The sequence below is a fragment of the Phoxinus phoxinus genome (assembly GCF_949152265.1).
Source record: "Phoxinus phoxinus genome assembly, chromosome: 22".
Taxonomy (NCBI): Eukaryota; Metazoa; Chordata; class Actinopteri; order Cypriniformes; family Leuciscidae; genus Phoxinus; species Phoxinus phoxinus.
The window spans coordinates 27,324,361-27,347,270 of NC_136897.1; the positions used below are offsets into that span (position 1 = coordinate 27,324,361).

Below are 22,910 nucleotides of genomic sequence, written 5' to 3' on the forward strand. Positions count from 1 at the left end.
TTAAAATTTGTTGAGATAACTTAAATATCCAACTTAACCAAACTAAACTTAAGTTAACTAAACTTAATATTTTAAGTCAAGCTTGAACACATACTTTTTAAAGTTGAAACAATGTTGGATTTAAGTTGTGCTAAATAATCGCAGCAATTTTTTTTACAGTGTATATACTCCTCTATGTTTGTTTGCAATATAAAAAACAAGCATCTTTTTCACGAAAAATTGCTTGTTAATAGAAATGCTGAGATACTGTCAACCTGCTGAAAAATAAAGTTAGTTATGTTGCTGCTTTTAGTCAGTACTGCCCTCCACTAAAATCAATAACCAGTGGTTGGAAAAGTGTGTGTCCCCTAAACAGTCCTACAAAAGAGATTTCAGACTGCGTGTCTGCGCTTTCCATTAGCGTGCACGAACCCATAACAAAGCGCATTTTAAAGTGCATGTGTGTTGCATGGGTGGTTGCACATGCGGGTGATTTATCTCAGTCCATCTCCAGCCTGGAGAGAAAGGAAGAGGAGCTCAAAGAAAGAAAAGCTCTTCAAAGAGAGTTCCTGCTCGTCCGGATCAAAGCTGCAGGTTCCCTCCTCCCGGCCGCATTATTCTTCGGCCCTGACAGTCCCACGGATCCGTCCAAGAGACGGGAATAGATCGGCACATAGCAGCAGTGCTGTGATTTCTGTCCTCGGAGGAATGTGTGTGTGTGTGTGTGTGTGTGTGTGGTTGAGAGAAAGACGGGGATGTCCCTTGCTTCCGTCTGCCAGGGCGCTATTGAACTTGGTAATGTGAGCTTTCGCCTGACATGCGGGACAATGTGGCCTGTTGTTTGCTCGAGGTTAATCCTTTTGACTGGGGCAGGACTTGACACAGCTCAGGTGTATATTAAAGAAACACAAAGAAGAAAGCCTTGGGTGTGGGGCCTTTTCCTAATGCACTGAGCTTAAAGGGTTAGTTCACCCCCCAAAAAATCAGTAACTTCTCTCCCTCATGTTGTTCCCCGTCAGACTTTCCTTCATCTTCGGGACACAAATGAAGATATTAGTGATTAGATCTGAGCGCTGTCTCACTCCTGCATCGGCTTCTGTTGTGATTGAAACTTGCCGGCCCAGAAAGTTAGTAAAGACAATGTTTAAAATAGTCCGAGTGACGACAGCAACTCAACCTTAAGTTTATCAAGCGACCAGAATACTTTTTGTGTGCAAAAAACAACAAAAATAAGGACTTTATTCAACTCTTGATGTTCTTCTGTGTGTTCCTCTGAGTGAGTTCACGATTTTTTTTTTTTTTCATTATTAGTTAACGAATTGAACCGTTTTGTGAACTGTTACCTTACCACTATTAATATTAAAGAAACCCTTTGAGGGAATGATAAAAAGCGAGGAAAATGAGAGCGCACAACCAGTTCCGCAGGTTTTTTTCACCTTCAGTCGTGTTTTTGAAGGTTGTGTGATGGGACGGCTCTCTCTTGATGCTATCTGTAGGCCGGCGGAGGTGTGGAGTTACACCGCGGCACAAAGACTGATTTCTCTCAGGCTGGTAATCGAAACCACACGGAATGTGTGCGGGAGCCTTTTCTTCTGCCCTCTTCCCTCTGCAACTGATAAGACCGAAATCTAATTAAAAGCGAGGCAGGCTGGCACACTTTGAAGGGCACGGGAACGCTCCGCTGGCACACATTGCTCCCGTCCTCTCGCTGTGCTAAACGCCGCCTCTCTTTCTTCAGGGGTGCTTATAAAAATAAAAAAGAAACTGGGAAGAAAAGGAAGAAAAATAATGCATGCCTTTTCCAGTCCTGGAAGTTTATGGCGGGACTTGAGCAAGTTTGAATTTGCGCCTCGGATTAATGCTGTAAAGTCGGACTAGACAACTCGAAAAATTAGACTTAAAAGGTGAAACTAATATATTATATAGACTCATTACATGCAAAGTGAGATATTTCAAGCCTTTATTGGTTATAATTTTGATGATTATGGATGATTATCACAATATTCTAATTTTGAATTTGGGTTTTTCATAATCTGTAAGCCATAATCATCAAAATTATAACAAATAAAGGCTTGAAATATCTCACTTTGCATGTAATGAGTCTATATAATATATTAGTTTCATCTTTTAAGTTGAATTACTGAAATAAATGAACTTTTGCACCATATTCTAATTTTTCGCCTTTAAACTCACATTTTCATTAGAAATTGTAAAAAATGTGTTACAACTAAGATGCAAAGGGATATTTTTTTAAATAGTAATTTGTGATGTCACAACCGTGAGCTCATTATCATATGACCGCCCACAATTTACATATTCAACGTTTTAAAAAAACGGAAAATGGCCAAAAAAGTTACATTTACATTTTTTGCGCCAATAAACCTTGACTAACATTAGAAATTAATTCCAAGAAAAAAATAAAATGCAAAAATACGTCCTTTTAAAGCTTTTTATAAACTTGAATTGCATTTACCTGGGAATCTTAAAGGTACAGTAGCAAAAAGCCAGTTTATTCAGATCAGAAAGGGTAGAAATAGCCATAAAAAGCTGGGGCAATAAACCTTGACTAACATTATAAATCAACAAAAAAAGTATTTTTTTTAATGCTTTTTAGGATGTGATCTGTATTATAAACTTTCTTGGCACAATGCGACTATGAATTCCTTAATTTATGCATTTGCAAAGTTGCACAGGTATGCTGCAGCCATCTGGATTTATACTGTGCTTTTCTATTGTTTAAACCCCTGTATTTCATGCGACCTGTTTGATCTGCTAGGTATTGAACATGTGAAAGGATTCAGAGTGTATCTGGAGGACAAGAATCCCGAGGGAAAACAGTGCCAGCACATGATCCTGAAGGATCCACGGCAGCTTAATTTCTCTTACAAAACCATTGTGAGTATACGGGGTTGTGTTCAGCGAAAGAGGATATATCGTAATATGGTTTATGTCAGATGCATAATTTACTGGAAAATGAAATTTTATGCTCGTGTTCATGTGTTTGGCACCATTTTGCATTTTTTTCCCGACAGAGGATGAGCTCACAGCCCTTCTCCGGTCTCGCTTTCGAGGCCGACTACATGGTCAGGATCGTGCCGTTTCCCACGTTCCTGAACGACAGCTTCTTTCCACCGTCTTTTCTGCGCACTAACAGTGAGTGTTAGGCCTGAAACACACCATGCATACACACCTTAATCTTTTGAAACAATATTTAATTAGATGCATTTTAAATATTCTGGTACACTCTAAAAAATGCTGGGTTGTTTTAACCCAATTTTGGGTCAAATATGGACAAACCCAGCCATTGGGTTACATTTTTTTAAATGACAAAATTACAAAAATGTAACCCAATGGCTGGGTTTGTCCATATTTGACCCAAAATTGGGTTAAAACAACCCAGCATTTTTCAGAGTGTATACAAAATGACATTTAACTATAAGTTATAGTGTCATATTCTAACTTAATGGATATACTGGTATGGAAAAGTTTAGTAAATTCAAAACATGAAGTAATTTCTCTTCCTGGTTCCTTGCGTTCTCACAGCTTGTGAAGTGCTTCTTGGCCCGGATAACCTCGTCTGCAAACCATGTGAGTTCTTTAGAGAGAGAGAGAGAGAGAGAGGGGGAAAAAAGATATCAAATCCAGTTCATCTGTTTTTGTTAACCAAGCTGTGAAACGGGGATCTTAAATAAAGCCGAACTCTTCTTTCTCTTCCCCGGACAGTTTGGAAGCCCAAGATGCTGAATGTTTCTCAACTTGGATCTAATTTGCATGTTGTGTTTGACCACGCCCCCTCCACATTCGGCTTCTCCATCTACTACCTGTATTACAAGCTTAGACAGGAGGGGCCCTTCAGACTGAAGCGCTGCAAACCGGTGAGCATTTTCATGTTGCATTTTTGTCTAATAGTTGCATTGGAGAATTCTGGCACGAATTCATAAGCATTTGCCTTCCGGTGATTTTTAAGATGCAAATGTTGTTGAAGGGAATAGTTCACCCTAAAATGCTCACGCTCATGTCGTTCAGACCATTTATGACGGGAGTTAAGCAGTTACATCTGCTAGGCTTGCTTTAAAGCGTGACTTTACGGCTGTTTGTGGTTTTTCACGATGATGTATATCACTTTTAAAACTCACATTTTCATTGGAAAATGTAATCAATCTTATTAAAAATAATATGCAAAGGAGTGCATAATTTTATTTTCACAACCATGAGGTCATTATCAAATGACCGCCCACATTTACATATTCAACGCTTCACCCTGATGAGGAACAACATGAATTGCATCAGTTTACTGATGATCTTAAAGGTACAGTAGCAAAAAAAAGATCAGAAAAGGTGGAAAATGGCCATAAAAACTACATTTACATTTTTAAGCCAATAAGCATTGACTAAAATTAATTGACAAATCCTAGATTTGTCCCTTTTAATGCTTTATTAAATCTATTTTGTAAACTTGAATTGCACCAGTTAACTGACAATCTTAAAGGCAAGGCAAAGCAAAGCAGATCTGAAAGGGTGGAAAACGACCATAAAAAGCTACTTTTTACATTATTGTGGCAATAAACCTTGACAAACATAGATAAAATCCTAGATAAAACAATATTCAGCAATTTGTTCCTTTTAATGCTTTTTAATATGTGATATAAACTTGACTTGCACCAGGTAACTGAGAGTCTTAAAGGTACAGTAGCCAAAAAAAAAGCCTGTTTATTGAGATCAGAAAGAATGGAAATGTCCATAAAAAGTTGAGTTGTTGCACACACACACACACACACACACACACACACACACACACACACACACACACACACACACACACACACACACACACACACACACACACACATACAGAGTTCCTCTGGCTCACACACACACACACACACACACACACACACACACACACACGGAGTTCCTCTGGCACACACACACACACACTCACATATGCGCGCACACACACACACACACAACACCAACCAGCCCAGCAGAAGGTACAACACACACACACACACACACACACGGAGTTCCTCTGGCACACACACACACACACACACGGAGTTCCTCTGGCACACACACACACACACACACACATACGGAGTTCCTCTGGCTCACACACACACACACACACGGAGTTCCTCTGGCACACACACACACACACACACACGGAGTTCCTCTGGCACACACACACACACACACACTCACACATGCGCACGCATACACACACACACACACACACACACACACACACACACTCACACATGCACGCACGCACACACACACACACACACACACACACACACACACACACACACACACACACACACATACACACACACACACACACAACACCAACCAGCCCAGCAGAAGGTACAACACACACACGCACACACACACACACACACACACACACACACGGAGTTCCTCTGGCACACACACACACACATACGGAGTTCCTCTGGCTCACACACACACACACACACACACACACACACACGCACACACACACTCACACATGCGCACGCACACACACACACACACACACACACGCACACACACACACACACACACACACGCACACACACACACACACACAGTTCCTCTGGCTGGCAGTGAGATGTTCAGGGTTAACGCAGCAGCAGTGTGTGATGTTCTTCCCAGACTGCTGGAGTAATATATAGTGTTGTCTGCTGAACGGTCCTGCAGACCTGAGCCTCACAGACACACACACACACACGGGAGACGGACGTGTTCTGCTGCGTCTTTCCTCGCTTTGGTTGTGATTGAAACGGAAATGCTTTCACAGCAGCACTTCGTCACATAGAGACTGTGCTGGGAGTTAGAAGACGTGATCTGTCTTTCTTTTTGGCTAAAGACGCGTGTTTTTTTGGGGTTCAGGAATAACTCTTAAAGGGAGAGTTCAGCCAAAAATCATCATTTACTCGCCCTCGTGTAACTTTCTTCTGTGAAACACAACAGAAGAACTACAGTCATGCTGCTCTCTTCCATACAGAGAAATTTAATCGAATGGGGAATGATGCTACTAATATAATATAATAATGATAATTAATAATAATTATTAATATGATTCAATAATAAGCTACTAATAAAACTACTACTACTAATTGTTATTTTTATGAATTATTATTATTAGAAGTATTTATTATTATTTATAAATTATTTAGTATTTCATTATTAATAATAACAACAGCAATACATATTATTATTAATTATTATATATATTATTATTATTATTAGTAATAGTGGTAGTAGTAGTATGTATTACTACTTAAAGTATATTTATTCCTTATTTAATAATAATGATTATTATAATTTTTTAATAATAAATAATAAGTAATAAATATGACTAGTAAAATTATTATTATTATTAATAGCTAGTGTTATTACTATCAATAATAATAATTATTATATGTATCATTAGTAGTAGTATTTATTATTATTAATTATTATTTATTATTTAGTATTGTATTATTAATAATAACAATATTTGTTATTATTCATTATTATATCTATTATTAGTGGTATTTATTATATTATTATTATGCATTTTATTTGTAACGGGCTTTGCTCAATAAGCACATGTAACACAATGAAGTTCACTTATACACCACATAATACAATAAGAACAAATGCTTGATTAGAGAGAGCGAGTCTCGGGACACATGTGAGCGACGCAGAATCTCAACGCGGGGGTTATTCCAGCTCGAGCACGAGGCGTTTCATGTCCGTGTCTTTTTGGAACATGACCTGGTTCTTTTGAAACATATTTTTCCACATATTCTTCCTGTTAAAGGGTGTAAAAGCATTGTCCTGGCTCTTTTCAGAAGAGCCCAGCGCTCGTATCTGTAGCCGGGCCGGCCGGCATTGTTTGTTGATAATAGATAATAGATGAGAAGTGAAATTTGAGGTGTGCGACGCCACCGACGGGAGATTCCAGCGCTCACACTCGCAGAGTTTCAGCTTCCCACCATTGCTGTCTATCAATGTCTTTATGAATGCATCTGAGGTTAAGAGGTATACTGAGGTATAACGTTATATGCATTATTAGAAACCTTACGTTAGCGGATAGCATCAGTAAACCTACAAGTTTGCATTCTACTAATCATGAAGTTTAATGTTAACCTTAGTGAAAAGTGACCGGGTCAACAGTTTATCTGGCGTTTTCTATCTTTGTTCTCAAAGTAACGCATGTTTATTAAAGATAATCCAGTGCTGATGTGTCTGCGAATATATGCTTTTCCAAAAATACTGTACAGGTGAAACTGGAAAAATTAGAGTATAGTGCAAAAAGTTCATTTATTTCAGTAATTCAAGTTAAAAGGTGAAACTAATATATTATATAGACTCATTACATGCAAAGTGAGATATTTCAAGCCTTTATTTGTTATAATTGTGACGATTATGGCTCAAAATTTGAATATTGTGAAAAGGTTTTCATAAGCTGTAAGCCATAATCATCAAAATTATAACAAATAAAGGCTTGAAATATCTCACTTTGCATGTAATGAGTTAATATAATATATTAGTTTCACCTTTTAAGTCGAATTACTGAAATAAATGAACTTTTGCACCATATTCAAATTTTTCGAGTTTCACCTGTACATAAAATCATGATTATAGGATTGATTTTTTTTTAAAGATTGCATTTTTTTGTAAAGCTGAATATCAAGTGATAGAAAAATAGTAGGCAAGAGTTTAGAAATGCATTTACGATATATTTTAAAAGTTGGTGCCAGTTATTCACGTATACATTTGTTAATGAAGGGCACAAAAGTCTGAGATACTGTATAAATGTGATTCAATACATCATATTTTCAATGCGCTGAACATTGCATGTCATTTTACATAAAATGCATTGGATATTGATGTTAAAAATGTGTTTTTGCAGGAGCAAAATGGCTTCAAAACAACCTGTGTTTTACAAGACGTCACTCCAGGAACATATGCAATAGAGGTGAGAGCGTTCATTATATCGTATAAAAAGAGCTTCATTTAAAAGCTTCTTTAAAGTCTAAATTAGTCAAACAAATTCACTTTCTGGTAACAATTTACAATAAGATTCATTAGTTAGCATGAACTAATAATGAACTTTGTTAATGTTCATTTCAACATTTACTAATGCTTGATTTAAATCTCGTTAACATAGTTAAAGGATTAGGTCACCTCAAAATGAAAATTTGCTGATCATTTACTCACCCCGATGTCATCCAAGATGTCCATGTCTTTCTTTCTTCAGTGGAAAAGAAATTAAGGTTTTTGAGGAAAACATTCCAGGATTTTTCTACACAGAATGGACTTCAATGTCCACCATCATCTCTCCCAATGTTCAAAGAAGGTTCAAATGTCCGTCTCAATGCAGCTTCAGTCTCGACACGATCCCAGTCGAGAAATAAGAGTCTTATCCAGCAACACGATCGGTCATTTTCTAAAAAGAATAAAAATGTATATACTTTTTAACCACAATTGTTCATCTTGTGTTCGGTCTGCGACGCGTCACGCATTACGTCATCATGTTGGAAAGGTCACAGGTCACGTCATCTATCTAAGTTATTTGTCTGTGTACACCGGTTCAAAAAGGTAGGGTGAAAAATCTAATTTTCTCCTCCAACTTAAAAATCGTCCGACATCTTTGTTTTATTTTATTATTATTATTTTATTTTTTTCATGACCTTTCCAACGTGATGACGTAATGCCTGGCACGTCGCAGACCAACACAAGACGAACAATTGTGGTTAAAAAGTATTTATTAATTTTTTCCGAAAATGACAGATCGTTTCGCTAGATAAGACCCTATTCCTCAGCCGTTTGAAACTGCATTGATTTGGACTTCAACATGTTGGTTGCGATTGAAGTCCATTGTGTGTAGAAAAATCCTGAAATGTTTTTCCTCTAAAAACTTTCTTTTCCACTGAAGAAAGAAAGACATGGACATCTTGGATGGCATCGGGGTGAGTAAATTATCAGGAAATGTTCATTTTGAGGTGAACTAATCCTTTAATGCACTGTGAACTAACAAAGATGAACAAATACAGTAACGTATGTATTGCTCATGGTTAGTTCATGTTACATTAACTAATAAACCTTATTGTAAAGTGTAACCCACTGTCTTATTCCTGCAGCTTCGTGATGACAACAACACAACCAGAAGACAGACGCAGTACCACGTGAGCCAAGGTAACAGGACTCTTGTGAAGACAGACGAAGGTCCTGGACTTGTTGAACGTTTCTCTGATGATGTGTGTGTGTGTGTGTGTGTGTGTGTGTGTGTGTGTTGCAGTGCATTCCCCGTGGACCGGCCCGATCCGAGCCATGGCCATCACCGTCCCGCTGGTCATCATGTCGGCCTTCGCCACTCTCTTCACCGTCATGTGTCGCAAGAAACAGCAAGGTGTGTGTCCGTCTCTCGCCGGTCTCCGGTTCCTCGCAGACTTGCTTTTGTCCAGTATCTGTAAAGCGATCTCTGTAATCTCACGGCATTCACGAGGATTAATGGATGATGGAGTCTCAGCTCAGGTTGTTCCAGACAAAAGAAACTCCTGTTAGAATGTAATGCGTGTGTTTGTTAGTAATTACATGTGTGTGTCCTTCAGAATCGCTGACATAACTCTTCTGATTCCTATGCTTTTTAGTTATAGGATGTTTTCTAATTACTATGGCATTTATTATAACACTCATCCGTCCCTTGGGTCATTTTGACCCGAAATTCATTTTTAAAAATTGTGTTCATCCAAGACCCTGGGACTTTTGTCACACTTGAACCATGAATACACAAAAAAAAAACATTTAATGGATTTGAGGAGATATAGATATTGATACAAATATTTCCCTCGCGGGTCGATTTGACCCCCATAGGAATGAATGGAACGCGATGAACGCTTCAGTACACATAGAAAAACATAAAAATGCTCAAAATTCAAACCAAAAATGCCAAAACTTTACCAAAAAATTATTTAATAATGTCTATATGTGTATCTGAATGCATACTGAAGAGAAACTGACTTTAGGACCCAGCGGAAAAGCTCATTTGATCTAAATATAAGCTATGAGTCCATCTAGACTCATGAAATATCATGTTATATTAGAGGTCGGCAGAGATATTTTGAGCTGAATTAAAAGTGTTATGCATGAAATTGTGAGTTGAAAAGTTGAAAGAATGTGAGGAATGTGCTTAAATTACTATTTATTTATTATTTATTGATCAAATCTAGTATTTTAAAGGTAAATAAAATAAAAATAACAAAAAAATTGCATTGATAAATAGAAAATATGTGACCCTGGATCACAAAATCAGTCACGAGTCGCTTTTGTGGCAATAGCCAACTATACATTGTGTGGGTCCAAATTATCCATTTTTCTTTTATGCCAAAAATCATTAGGATATTACGTAAAGATCATGTTCCATGAAGATATTTAGTAAATGTCCTACCGTAAATATATAAAACATGTATTTTTGTGAGTGAATGCCGCACAATCGTGAACATAAATGCACAACTTTAAAGGAGATTTTCTCAGTTTCGATTTTTTTGCTCCTCAGATTCCAGATTTTCAATAGTTGTGTCTCGACCAAATATTGTCCTATCATAACAAACCACACATCAATGGAAATATTATTTATTCAGCTTTCAGATGATATATACATCTCAATTTAAAAAAAAAAAGACCAATGTGACTGGTTTTGTGTCACATATATTATTAAAATGAAATAAAATAAGCTTTCTGGACAAATTATTTTAGGGCCTCGGGTCATTTTGAAGTGCTAGGGAAAGATGTGTTACAAAACGATGAGTGTAAGCTGAGAATTGAGTAGCAATGGTGCATTTTTGCAAAGGTGGATGAGGAGGGATGTAAGACAAAAACACATGTTTCTCTGACATGGACAAATTAGGCTTTACTTTTAGTGCTCTAAAAGGAGTTCTCATATGGAAACAATGAATGCACTTTTTACCCCCCCACTCGCTTCAAATCTCATTTGATCCTGGTTAGATTCACATCTCTGATCTGGAATTCCTCTGCAGAAAACATCTACTCGCACCTGGACGAGGAGAGCTCAGAGTCCTCGTCTCTGACCACAGCGCTGAACGCCGACCGGCCCTGGCCGAGACCCAAGATCTTCATCTGTTACTCCAGCAGAGACTGTCCCAAACATCTCGCTGTCATCCAGAGCTTCGCCTTCTTCCTGCAGGACTTCTGCGGGTGCGAGGTGAGGCTTTGCCTTGATGTGTGTTCGAATTTCTGTTCAAAAAACACTAGAGTTCAAAAGTTTGGGGTCAGTAAAACCACATCATAGAGTTAAAGAACAGGTTTGTAATGTGTGTGGATGACGCCACCTAGTGGCAGTTAGTTTGGTAACCTACATTATTCCACAAATAATAATAAATGTATCCTATTAAACTTTATTAATGCATGTGCATGATTCATTAGTGTTTGTTTTTACAATATGTTCTCATTAGCTGGTGACACTTTACTTCTACATTAGTTAACATGAACAATGATACAGCTGAGACTCGAAAACTCGTGCAAAAGTTCATTTATTTCAGTAATTCAACTTAAAAGGTGAAACTAATATATTATATAGACTCATTACATGCAAAGTGAGATATTTCAAGCCTTTATTTGTTATAATTTTGATGATTATGGCTTACAGTTTATGAAAACCTTTTCACAATATTCTAATTTTGAATTTGGGGTTTTCATAAGCTGTAAGCCATAATCATCACAATTATAACAAATAAAGGCTTGAAATATCTCACTTTGCATGTAATAATCTGTTATCGGTTAACAAAAGAGGAGCTTTACGGTCATTTTCTGCCAAAATAAAAGCTCTATAGTTTAATGTTTGGCAGCAAAGAAATGAAGACAGACATAAATGTGTTGTAATATTACTATTTATTATTTATTATAATGATTACTATTATCATTAAATGCTCATTACAATTTACAAAGGTATTATTACAATAGTTCTTTATTGATTAGTTTAATTTATCCTCATTTAAATAACGATAAAATAGTTAGAATATATATTACTATTATAGTAAATATTTTTATTTGAGAGTAAAATAGTTAAACATTTCTTTATTGATTAGTTTATTATTATTAAATGCTTGTTACAATGTTATCATCAATCAAATAATCAAAAATGATGCTAAAACATTATTTTGAATAATAACTAGTAGTATTTATTTTATTTTACAGTGAAATAGTAATACATTTCTTTATTGATTAAATTTTTATAAATTAATAATAATAAATAAATAAATAATTGTGACCAGTAGCAGCAGTAGTTAGTAGTATTGAAGTTATTACTGTTATTATATAGTCATATTGAATGTGGAAAACTTTTTTTTTTTTTGTCCAGCTGATCACACGCCTCTTTGTGTGCATTTTTGGGAAACTTTTATGCTTTAAAACCTCAAGACACTTAAAGGATTAGTTCACTTTAAAAAAAAACTTTTGCTGATAATTTACTCACCCCGATGTCATCCAAGATGTCCATGTCTTTCTTTCTTCAGTCGAAAAGAAATGAAGGTTTTTGATGAACACATTTCTCCATATAATGGACGTCAATGGGCCCCAAACGGGTCAAGGTCCAGATGACAGTGTCAGCGCCGCTTCAACGGGCTTTAAACACACCAGACGATGAATACGGCTCTTATCTAGCGAAACCATCGTCATTTCAAAGATAAATAATAAAGTTTAAGTTTTATAAGCACAAATGCTCGCCTTGCTCTGTTCTGTGATGCGCGTTCGTGAATTTCTGTCCTGACGAAAATGTTCTTTTAGGCTTTTTAATATTCCAACACCAGGATACGCACACGCAATGGGCATTTTAAACGATAAACTGACACAAAGACATTTGAATATGTGTGTATGGTCCTCCTTCCGCACATCTGTAAACACGGACTCGTCAAGCGCGACCTTTTCAACGTAACTGCGTATTACATGACGTCACGAACGCGCATCACAGAACAGAGCAAGGCGAGCGCTTGTGCTTATAAAACTTAAACTTTATAATTTATTTTTGAAATGACGATGGTTTGGCTAGATAAGACCCGTATTCATCGTCTGGTGTCGTTTAAAGCCCGTTGAAGCGGCGCTGACACTGTCATCTGGACCTTGACCCGTTTGGGGCCCATTGACGTCCATTATATGGAGAAATGTGTTCATCAAAAACCTTCATTTCTTTTCGACTGAAGAAAGAAAGACATGGACATCTTGGATGACATCGGGGTGAGTAAATTATCAGCAAAAGTTTTTTAAAAAGTGAACTAATCCTTTAACCTCAAGTCATCATATAAAAGTGTCTAAGAGTGTGTGTTGTGTGTGATGCGCAGGTGTCTCTGGATCTGTGGGAACACCTGGAGATCTGTAAGGAGGGTCAGATGGCCTGGCTGAGCCGGCGTATCGACGAGGCTCACTTCATCATCACCGTCTGCTCCAAAGGCCTGAAGTATTTCGTGGAGAAAAGACACCGTAAGGGCAAGGCCACATCGAAGGAGAACAACCGAGAACCGAGCGCTAGCGGAGACGCCGGGAACAGCCGGGATCTGTTCATCGTCGCCACGGCCATAATCTCCGAGAAAATCAAAGATGTGCATCAGAAGTCCTCCGATCTCTCGCGCTTCATGGCGGTTTACTTCGACTACTCTCACGAAAGCGACGTGCCGACTTCCCTCAGCCTGGCGCCGAAGTTAAAACTGATGGATCAGCTTCCTCAACTCTTCGCCCGACTGCATTCCCGCCAGCTTAGCCTGACCGACCGCGAGCCGCAGCCACCGAACATCAGCAAGCGCAACTACTTCCGGAGCAAATCGGGCCGCTCGCTATACGTGGCCATCTGCAACATGCACCAGCACATCGACCAGGAGCCCGACTGGTTCGAGAAGGAGCTCATGCCGGCGCCGGCGCCTAATAAACGGGCCGTTCCACTAATTCCCGAATCCGGGCTCGTCCTGAACGAGGTGAAACTGAAACATCCCTCGGAGAGCGACTGCCCGGTGAGGATCCTCTCGCTGAGTTTGTCCCGGGATGATCTCGGGGAAGGGTCATCGGGGCAGGACGTGGGTTTGTCCGGGCCGGTTCCGGTTCTCCATATGGACGGATCCGCCAGTCCACCGGAGATGCCCAGAGACTCCGGGATCTATGATTCATCCGTGCCCTCGTCCGAACTGTCCATCCCGCTGATGGAGGGCCTCTCACCGGATCACGCCGACACCTCGTCTCTGGCCGACAGCGTGTCCTCCTCCTCGGGACTGGGTAGGAGTTTAGCATGTAGAATTGTATCATTTAACAATTAATTTTATTTTTTATTACACATTTATACAGACTTCTGTATTTTCAAATGCAACATAATTCCAAACATCTTCCCGGTTTGTTTATAAAAGAGGAGCTTTACGGTTTCCACCAAAATAAAAGAAATTATTTCAGCCATAAATATTATGATCATAATTTTACTGCTGTTTTGTCAAATAAAATGACTATTATTTTTACAGTGCAATAGTATTATTGCAATAGTGATGTATATCTTGATTAATTACTTAAATTTTTCTAATTTAAATAATGATCAAATAAAACGTTTTTTAATAATAATAATATTTATTTTACTTTACAGTAGTGTTATTGCCATAGTATAATTTCTTTGATTAATTTTGTAATTGAAATGCTAAAATAAATATTATTTTGACTATTAATGTTTTTAATAATAATAGCTATAATAATGATTAATAAATGCTCATTTTTATTTTTAAACTACAATAGTATGATTGCAATAGTAATATATTTCTTTATTAAATAGTTAAATAATTTAATGATCAAATTAAAAAAAAAAATAATAATAATAATAATATTATTTATTATAATTTTTTTATCATTTTTATTTTTACATTGCAGTAGTATTATTGCAATGGTAATATTTCTTTATTGATTATTTATTAGTTACATTTTTAGAATTGTAATAATAAAATGTTAAATAATTTTGAATATTTGTATTGATGATATTATTGTTTTTATTAAGTAGTATATAGTGAATCTGATAATATGCCTGTTCACAGATTCGTCCTGGATTCAAACGTATGCGTTTTGGATATTTAATATTAATATTTGGTAGCGGTTTCAGCAACTAGTTAGATTGTAGTATGCACTGTTTACTGCACATTACCACATGTAAAGTTGCTGTATATGATTCAAACAGTTTTGCTTCCGCATTGGTGCTAACTGAAGAGAATGGGGACATATTATGTGACATTAAAAAATCCCTTCTGCAGATTTTTATCTTGATAAGTAGATATACAGATGAAACACAAATAAATGAACTTATGCACAATATTCTAATGTTTCCAGTAATTCAACTTAAAAGGTGAAGCTAATATATTATATAGACTCATTACATGCAAAGTGAGATATTTCAAGCCTTTATTTGTTATCATTTTGATGATTATGGCTTACAGCTTATGAAAACCCCAAATTCAAAATCTCAGAAAATTACATGAAATCAATTTAAAAAAGGATTTTAAATACAGAAATGTCGGCCTTCTGAAAAGTATAATCATGCATATGTACTCAGTGTTTGGTTTGGGCTCCTTTTGCATGAATTACTGCCTCAATGCGGCAAAATTAATGAACTTTTGCACGATATTCTCATTTTTCGAGTAGATGCACTTTCAGATAGAGGTTTACTGCAGTTACAGCCTGTTGATGATCGTGTGTGTGTGTGTGTGTGTGTGTGACAGGAGACGAGGAGCCCCCTGCTGTCAGCTCTCTGCACTGCTCAGGACACACCATCTGTAAGGCAGAGCTTCATCACAACATCCATCATCATCATCATCATCATCACAGTGAAGGACTCATAACCACAGCCTCCACCTAGTGGCCATTCACTGAACTTGCATCGCCACTTTAATTTCTATTCATGCCAAGCTGCCAACATTACAAGCCCTTCATCAGGGAATACCGTAGATCTTAAGGGATTGGACATTGCAGTGTCTGAAAACTGCACGTGTTTGTCGAGGCGCTTTTTAACCAAAGTGGTTGTGTACTAGGTATGCGACTGAGTTTGTGTTTGCATTACATCTGTGTGTGTTACTACATTCAGACCTTCTTGCCTTACCTGGGTTTCCGTGAACCTGTGACCGTTATAGTGAACTTTTATTTATTGCATTAACAGACTCCAGTTGTGTGGTGTTCACTGCAGACGTGTGTAGATCAGCACTTTGTGTTCGTCACATTAGCCCTGGTATCGAGGTAACAAGCATATCGAGAGCTTTTTAATGATTTTATGGACTTTTAAAAAAAAAAAAATTAATTGACCTTAAAAAAAGTTTCATAAATGCATAAACAGATTAGCGTAGGTTATGGCAAAGGGAAGTACAAGCTGAAAAAAATTGAGATGTGCCATTTCTGAAACGGTTTTATTTGTGTACTCTGTTTTTATCCAGGTTTTGTACAGTTTTTATTAGAATATTAGAAGTGATTTCTACATTATATAAACTTTGTACTGTTTTATAGTACTCTAATGTAGGAGATACGACTTAATAAAACTAAGATTTATACGCATTGTGATTGAGAGTTATTACTGAAGTGTTTTAGGAAAAATGCTTGAATAATCTCAGGATGATAAAAGAATATGTAAACACACTACCATACTATTCTTACTACGTACACAGTATATACTGCTTTAAACAGTTTGCAGATGTTTGAATGCTAGAAATATGCATAAAAAATTAAATTACATAATGAAAAGGGGTTTGAAATCTCCTGTGACATTCAAGTGGTGATTCTTTGCATATATGCAGATTTATTTTAAGCTAAAAGGTATATAAAAAAGTTTTAAAACAAAAAGAAAAAAAAGAGGCAATTAAAACCTCCATAGTGACATTTTAAGTGATTCTTATTTGCATATTTGTATATACTAGAAATATGAATATATATATAAAAATTAATTATATATATATGAGGCGATTAAAACTCCTAAGTGACATTTTAAGTGATTTCTATTTGCATATATATATATTGATTTTTTTTTTAATGCAGGAAATAAAGAATAATATATTATAATAGAAATAAATTATAAAATATGTGACCCTGCATCACAAACCCAGTCTGGAGTCGCACGGGTATATCTGTGGCAATAGCCAACTATACATAGTATGGGTCAAAATTATCCATTTTTCTTTTATGCCAAAAATCATGAGGATATTAAGATCATGTTCCATGAAGATATTTAGTAAATTTCCTACCGTAAATATATAAAACATGTATTTTTGTGAGTGAATGCAGCACAATCGTGAACATAAATGCACAACTTTAAAGAAGATTTTCTCAATGTTTCGATTTTTTTGCATCCTCAGATTCCAGATTTTCAATAGTTGTGTCTCGACCAAATATTGTCCTATCCTAACAAACCACACATCAATGGAGAGATTATTTATTCAGCTTTCATTCTGAATATATATATATCATTCATGTGATATATAAATCCCAATTTCAAAAAATTGACCCATGTGACTGGTTTTGTGGTCCAGGGTCACATATTACAAATGAAGTGATTAAAGACTTCATAGTGATATTTTAAGTGATCTTGTATTTGCATATTTGTATGAAGATTTGTTGTATGCTAGAAATATGCATTTAATCAATGTAATATTTTTGTATTATTTTAAAGTGTATATATATATATATATATACACACACAAATTGAAAAATCACTTAAACTGTTTTCAATCGCTTCTTAATTTTTTTATATATTTGAATATATATATATATTTCTATTTCTTGACGTGTGGATTATTGAGTTCGAACCACACAGCCCTGTAACCCGGTGAACGCTGGAACCCCAGTGATGTGAAAAGCTTGAAGGAAGTGTCGTTCTCCTCCTCCACGAAGCAATACACAGGGTGTCCTCGCTCCAGGAGTGTTCTGGCCATCATACACACCAGTGATTTACCGTAGCCTTTACCTCTGTGCTGTGGTGACGTGTAGAGTAAACCCAGAGCAGCGTGTTGGTACACGAGCAGCCAGGACACGGGCTCAGTGCCACCCTCCTCCATCACACACAGTGAAGGATTATGGGAGATGTAGTTCAGCACTGAGTTCAAACTGTTACGGTCTCCGCCATACTTCCACGTGCTGTTCACCAGATCCGCGTGAGCTGCGCTGAGCGGAGGAAACCGGACACCAGCCGGACTCACAGCACTGAAGAGAAATGAGAAAATGACAAATATTAAAACAAGGAAAATTTAAGGAAAAACTGTGCAAGAACAAGGTTTTGGAAATGTTCCAATTTCCCATGTTGTCATCTCCAATTTCCAAATGTTCCCATTTCCATGTATTGTTCCCATTTTATTGGAAACAACAAAATGTGCTAACTTCATTTAGAGAAACCCTGCTAAAATAGCAAAACTATGAGAATTAAGTCATATATGTGAGATGAAAAGTCATAAATCAAGTTATGATTTAAAAAGTCATAATTATGACATAAAACGTCTAAATGACATTAATGATGACATAGTTATGATTATATGAAAAGTCAAAATATGACATAAAAAGTCTAAATGACATTAATGATGACAGTTATGATTATATGAAAAGTCAAAATATGACATAAAAAGTCTAAATGACATTAATGATGACATAGTTATGATTATATGAAAAGTCAAAATATGACATAAAAAGTCTAAATGACATTAATGATGACAGTTATGATTATATGAAAAGTCAAAATATGACATAAAAAGTCTAAATGACATTAATGATGACATAGTTATGATTATATGAAAAGTCAAAATATGACATAAAAAGTCTAAATGACATTAATGATGACATAGTTATGATTATATGAAAAGTCAAAATATGACATAAAAAGTCTAAATGACATTAATGATGACATAGTTATGATTATATGAAAAGTCAAAATATGACATAAAAAGTCTAAATGACATTAATGATGACATAGTTATGATTATATGAAAAGTCAAAATATGACATAAAAAGTCTAAATGACATTAATGATGACATAGTTATGATTATATGAAAAGTCAAAATATGACATAAAAAGTCTAAATGACATTAATGATGACATAGTTATGATTATATGAAAAGTCAAAATATGACATAAAAAGTCTAAATGACATTAATGATGACATAGTTATGATTATATGAAAAGTCAAAATATGACATAAAAAGTCTAAATGACATTAATGATGACAGTTATGATTATATGAAAAGTCAAAATATGACATAAAAAGTCTAAATGACATTAATGATGACAGTTATGATTATATGAAAAGTCGAAATATGACATTAAGTCGTATTTATGAGATGAAAAGTCGGAATTATGACATAAGTCAAAATGATGACATAAAAGTATATATTGAGTCGAGTCTTATATCAGTATGTATTTATGAGTATTTATGAGTATATATCAAGTCTTAATTATGAGATGAAAAGCCAAAATTGACGTAAACTATGTAACTATATTGTTATAATTCGTAACTATGACTTAAAGTAATAATTATCGTATATGACTTAAAGTAATAATTATCTTAACTATGACTTAAAGTAATAATTATGTTATAATTTTTACTTTGTATGTAATAATTACGATTCAGTATATGCCATAATTTCGACTGTTCTTATTTGGCAGAAATGGGCTTCCATAGGAAACAAGCTTCCATACAAAATAGAAAATAAATGGAAATTCTAACAGCTGCTATATAATATTTCTTCAGTGGGTGTATGAACATGTTTTGTATGATTAAGCATCATGATTTGATGGTGATGTACCTGTCTTTAAACGGCAGCTGCTCTGCGTCCTGCAACAGTAACACGTTCATCACTGTTTGAACTCTCCAAGGAAGTCCATGTTGATCCGCAAACTCCTGCGCCGCTTCTGAATGCCTGATGTCCAGCCCTTCATCAACCAGCAGGTTAGTGCATGTTTCATTCAACCACAGTCAACCACAGGCGTTTACTCAGCGAATCGAGTGTGTGTACCTGCCAGTAATGTGAACGAGTCCGTATCGATCACACCAGGTGTGTCCAGAAAGCTCCTCAGGCTGGCTTTGCTCTTTGAGTAGATGCTGTATATGTTGAAATCTCCTTCCCGGTCCTTTGTGCCCTGCAACAACAATGTCTGGTAACACTTTTTTTTACAGTGTCACTGTTACATGTACTAACCATAGCAATAACAATAAATTATGCATGATTACATGCAACTAACCCTCAACCAAATCCTACATGTAGCTGCTTAATATTACTCAGTACTTATATAATTAATTACACTGTAACACAGAAACCTTAAAATAAAGTGTAACCGAATGTTTTTACATGAGTCGTTCCACGAAACCGGTACGATTTGAGTCCCTTTGACCTTTTCAAGTGCATTTTATCACCAAAATCAAAAGTGAGATGTTATGTAACTTTTATATTTGCAATTATTGAATTAGTGTGAGGGACATCTGAATGTTGATTTCATTACAAATACATTTTATAATCATATTCAAAGCTCATATATTGTCCATAACGGGGTTGAAGACTAATAGTGCCCTTACCTTAAAATAATAACCAATAATAAATAGGGATTTGATGCCTGAGGTGGGAAAATATGTTTTTCTGGAAGTTGAATAGCTATGTCATTAATGTTGTGGCGTGTTCAAAAAAGTAATATATAGGTTTAAAAAAATCTAAATCGTACCGGTTTCGTGGAATGACTCACATATGCTTTGGTTTGGTTTCATTAAAGTGGAAAATCATAAATATCTGGATTTGTAAAATTATATTACCTGAACTTTCGGTTTGCACATAATGACAGTGAAATCTGGCCACTGGTCTGCAATAACCTGCAGATTGTGAGGTTTCCCTCTGTTTATGTTGAATATACAGCCATAAACCTGGAAAACAAGGCATTATATTAACAGCTGCTGCTCTCGAAGAAGTGAAACTAAAAGCATTGTGGGAATCTGATTTCAGTATATAAAGCAAAATACTTTCTTAACTTCCTAGAATCCACACACCTTGATGGACTCGGGGAAAAACTGCTTTAAAACGCTCTCAGCTTGTGTGAGTTCCTCTGTCCTGAGAACGATCATCTTGTGCCGATCACGGAAATCACACAATAATCTGACAAATCATAATAAGGAAGTGTTTTAAAAGTCTCCGCAGCTGTGAGTTTCGGACTCACAGATTATAGCAGTTACATGGGGGTTTATACTCCAGAAGAAATGGATCATGTGTATCAAATATTAACTTTCATGCTGTTTAAACTAAAGTGGTTTGCAGCAGTGATGTAGTGGTGCCTGGAGAAGTGGGTATACTCTTAATTTATGCGCCTAATTTTTTTTAAGCATCCCAGCAAAGGATGAACGCTCTGTGTTATAAACAGTGACATGCAATACTAGTCTTGAATTAGTATTCTTGCATATCAGGGCCGTACGCATGGGTTTTATAAATACAGAGGTCCCATAAATGTTACTGCTATAGGGGGGTTCGGGGGCATCCCCCCCTTGCTTGCTTTAAGGCGAGACACTACAGGTGAATAGGGTAATATTTTTAACTAGCAGATATCACCATGAAACTTTCCCAGTTGATTACCTACATTAAGATGAGAAAAAAATGTATTACAAGTTTTCTGTAATTTAATGTTTAAATATGCAAATTAGGCATTATCTAATAAAAAATGCGCTAATTGGCCTATATTTTAAAAACCGAAATCTCAGAATTGGATAAAGCCAGGTTCAAAATTATTTTTTCATTGTGTTCACATATTAGATGGGAAAAAAATTACTGAGGGATTTATGGATATCTACTTTTCTTATCCTGTAAATCAGAATATACTGTCAATAGCCTTAAAAAAAAAAAAGTTTTCTCGCCATGTTTTTTGGAATAAAATGTTATATAAATCAGGCTAGGAATAATACATTTACAAATCCCTCTGTAATTGTCTTAATAATATAACTAGGTACAAGACTGGAAAGTTTGGTGTGTGTAGGTGCTACTGAAGAGGAGATTTCGGACTTGGAGTATGAGAGAAAAGTCATTTTGAGAAAAAGGCATTTAAAGATTTTTAATGTAAAAAATCATACTTTTTTAGTGGAAACAACTATTTACTGTCACAATATTTTATCAAATCATTAGCAATAACAATACAAACCACCTAAATCACATCAAAACTTATAAACACAGCATTTATGGCCTTCAACTGAGCAGAAAAACAGTCAAAAACACACATCTGAATGTCAGAGCGCGTCACGTGATGCATCTGGACGAATCACGTTGTCAGAAATTGACATCAGCCAATGAGATTTAGCTTTTAGGGTTAAATGGCCATTTTACTTTCACGATTGGTTACTGATTAAAAGGAAATGACTATATTTGGATCCGACAGCATTGTACAGCAGAGAGAGAGCTTTCCAGACATGTGCGTGATTAAAGGAAGCAGAGAGAGATCGCGGAGCAGCGCGTTGATTTAGAACGCCAACTTTTGTTGAATTTCAGAGAAATCTACAGACGCAAATAGACAAAGTGTAGTAAAATAAAGACCTAAATGTGTATTTTGGACTTTTTTTCACCACAAGTCTGAAAGAACACATGTTATTGAAGACAAATAGCCCAAAATCTCAAAATTGACCAGTGAAAAAAAAACGATGTTTTTGCCTGCTGTGTCTGGTCTCAAACATTGTGACATTGACGAGCGGGTGTTTGAGTGCTAAAGCAGCTCAGATGAGAAGGTCAGTTATCGCCGCGATGGGCGAATCATTGCAGCACCATGCAAACTAGAGTTAATATTAGGGAATTATTTCACAACTTTCATTATATACACAAAAAAAAATTTGTGTATATACCGGACCTCGTACTCAATGATGGGTACGACCCTGACTGGGTGTTTTTTATTCACATGAGATTGGATTAGCTACTAAATGATG

At 36.2% G+C, this 22,910-nt stretch overlaps 2 protein-coding genes across 3 annotated transcripts in view; one reads left to right on the forward strand and one right to left on the reverse strand.

Annotated features, from left to right (window-relative positions):
* il17rd (interleukin 17 receptor D) overlaps window positions 1–16,746 on the forward strand; it is a 52,185-nt gene extending 35,439 nt beyond the window's left edge. The window contains exons 4-13 of the mRNA XM_079597800.1: window positions 2,756–2,874; window positions 3,012–3,132; window positions 3,523–3,567; window positions 3,703–3,854; window positions 7,886–7,951; window positions 9,117–9,171; window positions 9,275–9,385; window positions 11,013–11,197; window positions 13,329–14,250; window positions 15,723–16,746. Coding sequence (XP_079453926.1) covers window positions 2,756–2,874; window positions 3,012–3,132; window positions 3,523–3,567; window positions 3,703–3,854; window positions 7,886–7,951; window positions 9,117–9,171; window positions 9,275–9,385; window positions 11,013–11,197; window positions 13,329–14,250; window positions 15,723–15,859 — 1,913 coding nt within the window. The 3' untranslated portion in view covers window positions 15,860–16,746. The remainder of the gene's footprint in view (window positions 1–2,755; window positions 2,875–3,011; window positions 3,133–3,522; window positions 3,568–3,702; window positions 3,855–7,885; window positions 7,952–9,116; window positions 9,172–9,274; window positions 9,386–11,012; window positions 11,198–13,328; window positions 14,251–15,722) is intronic.
* A 908-nt stretch (window positions 16,747–17,654) lies between these two features.
* LOC306990657 (glycine N-acyltransferase-like protein 3) lies at window positions 17,655–21,211 on the reverse strand. Of its 2 annotated transcripts, none has more exons than XM_079597806.1 (5): window positions 21,003–21,211; window positions 20,772–20,879; window positions 19,984–20,107; window positions 19,774–19,900; window positions 17,655–18,183 (listed from the first exon to the last, which is right to left on the reverse strand). In XM_079597806.1, the coding sequence occupies exons 1-5, from the start codon at window positions 21,075–21,077 to the stop codon at window positions 17,757–17,759; spliced, it is 861 nt and encodes a 286-aa protein (XP_079453932.1). In that variant the 5' UTR covers window positions 21,078–21,211; the 3' UTR covers window positions 17,655–17,756. The 2 variants fall into 2 exon arrangements, with proteins under 2 accessions (XP_079453932.1, XP_079453931.1); XM_079597805.1 differs by having other exon boundaries at window positions 19,984–20,122.
* Window positions 21,212–22,910: the final 1,699 nt, after the last annotated feature.

Coding starts and splice junctions, on each gene's coding strand:
- LOC306990657 (XM_079597805.1), bottom strand. CDS start 21,077: ATGATCGTTCTCAGGACAGAGGAACTCACACAAGCTGAGAGCGTTTTA. Junction 20,880..21,002: donor TTTTCCCCGAGTCCATCAAG/GTGTGTGGATTC, acceptor CTTGTTTTCCAG/GTTTATGGCTGTATATTCAA. Junction 18,184..19,773: donor CAGCTGCCGTTTAAAGACAG/GTACATCACCAT, acceptor ATTTCTCTTCAG/TGCTGTGAGTCCGGCTGGTG.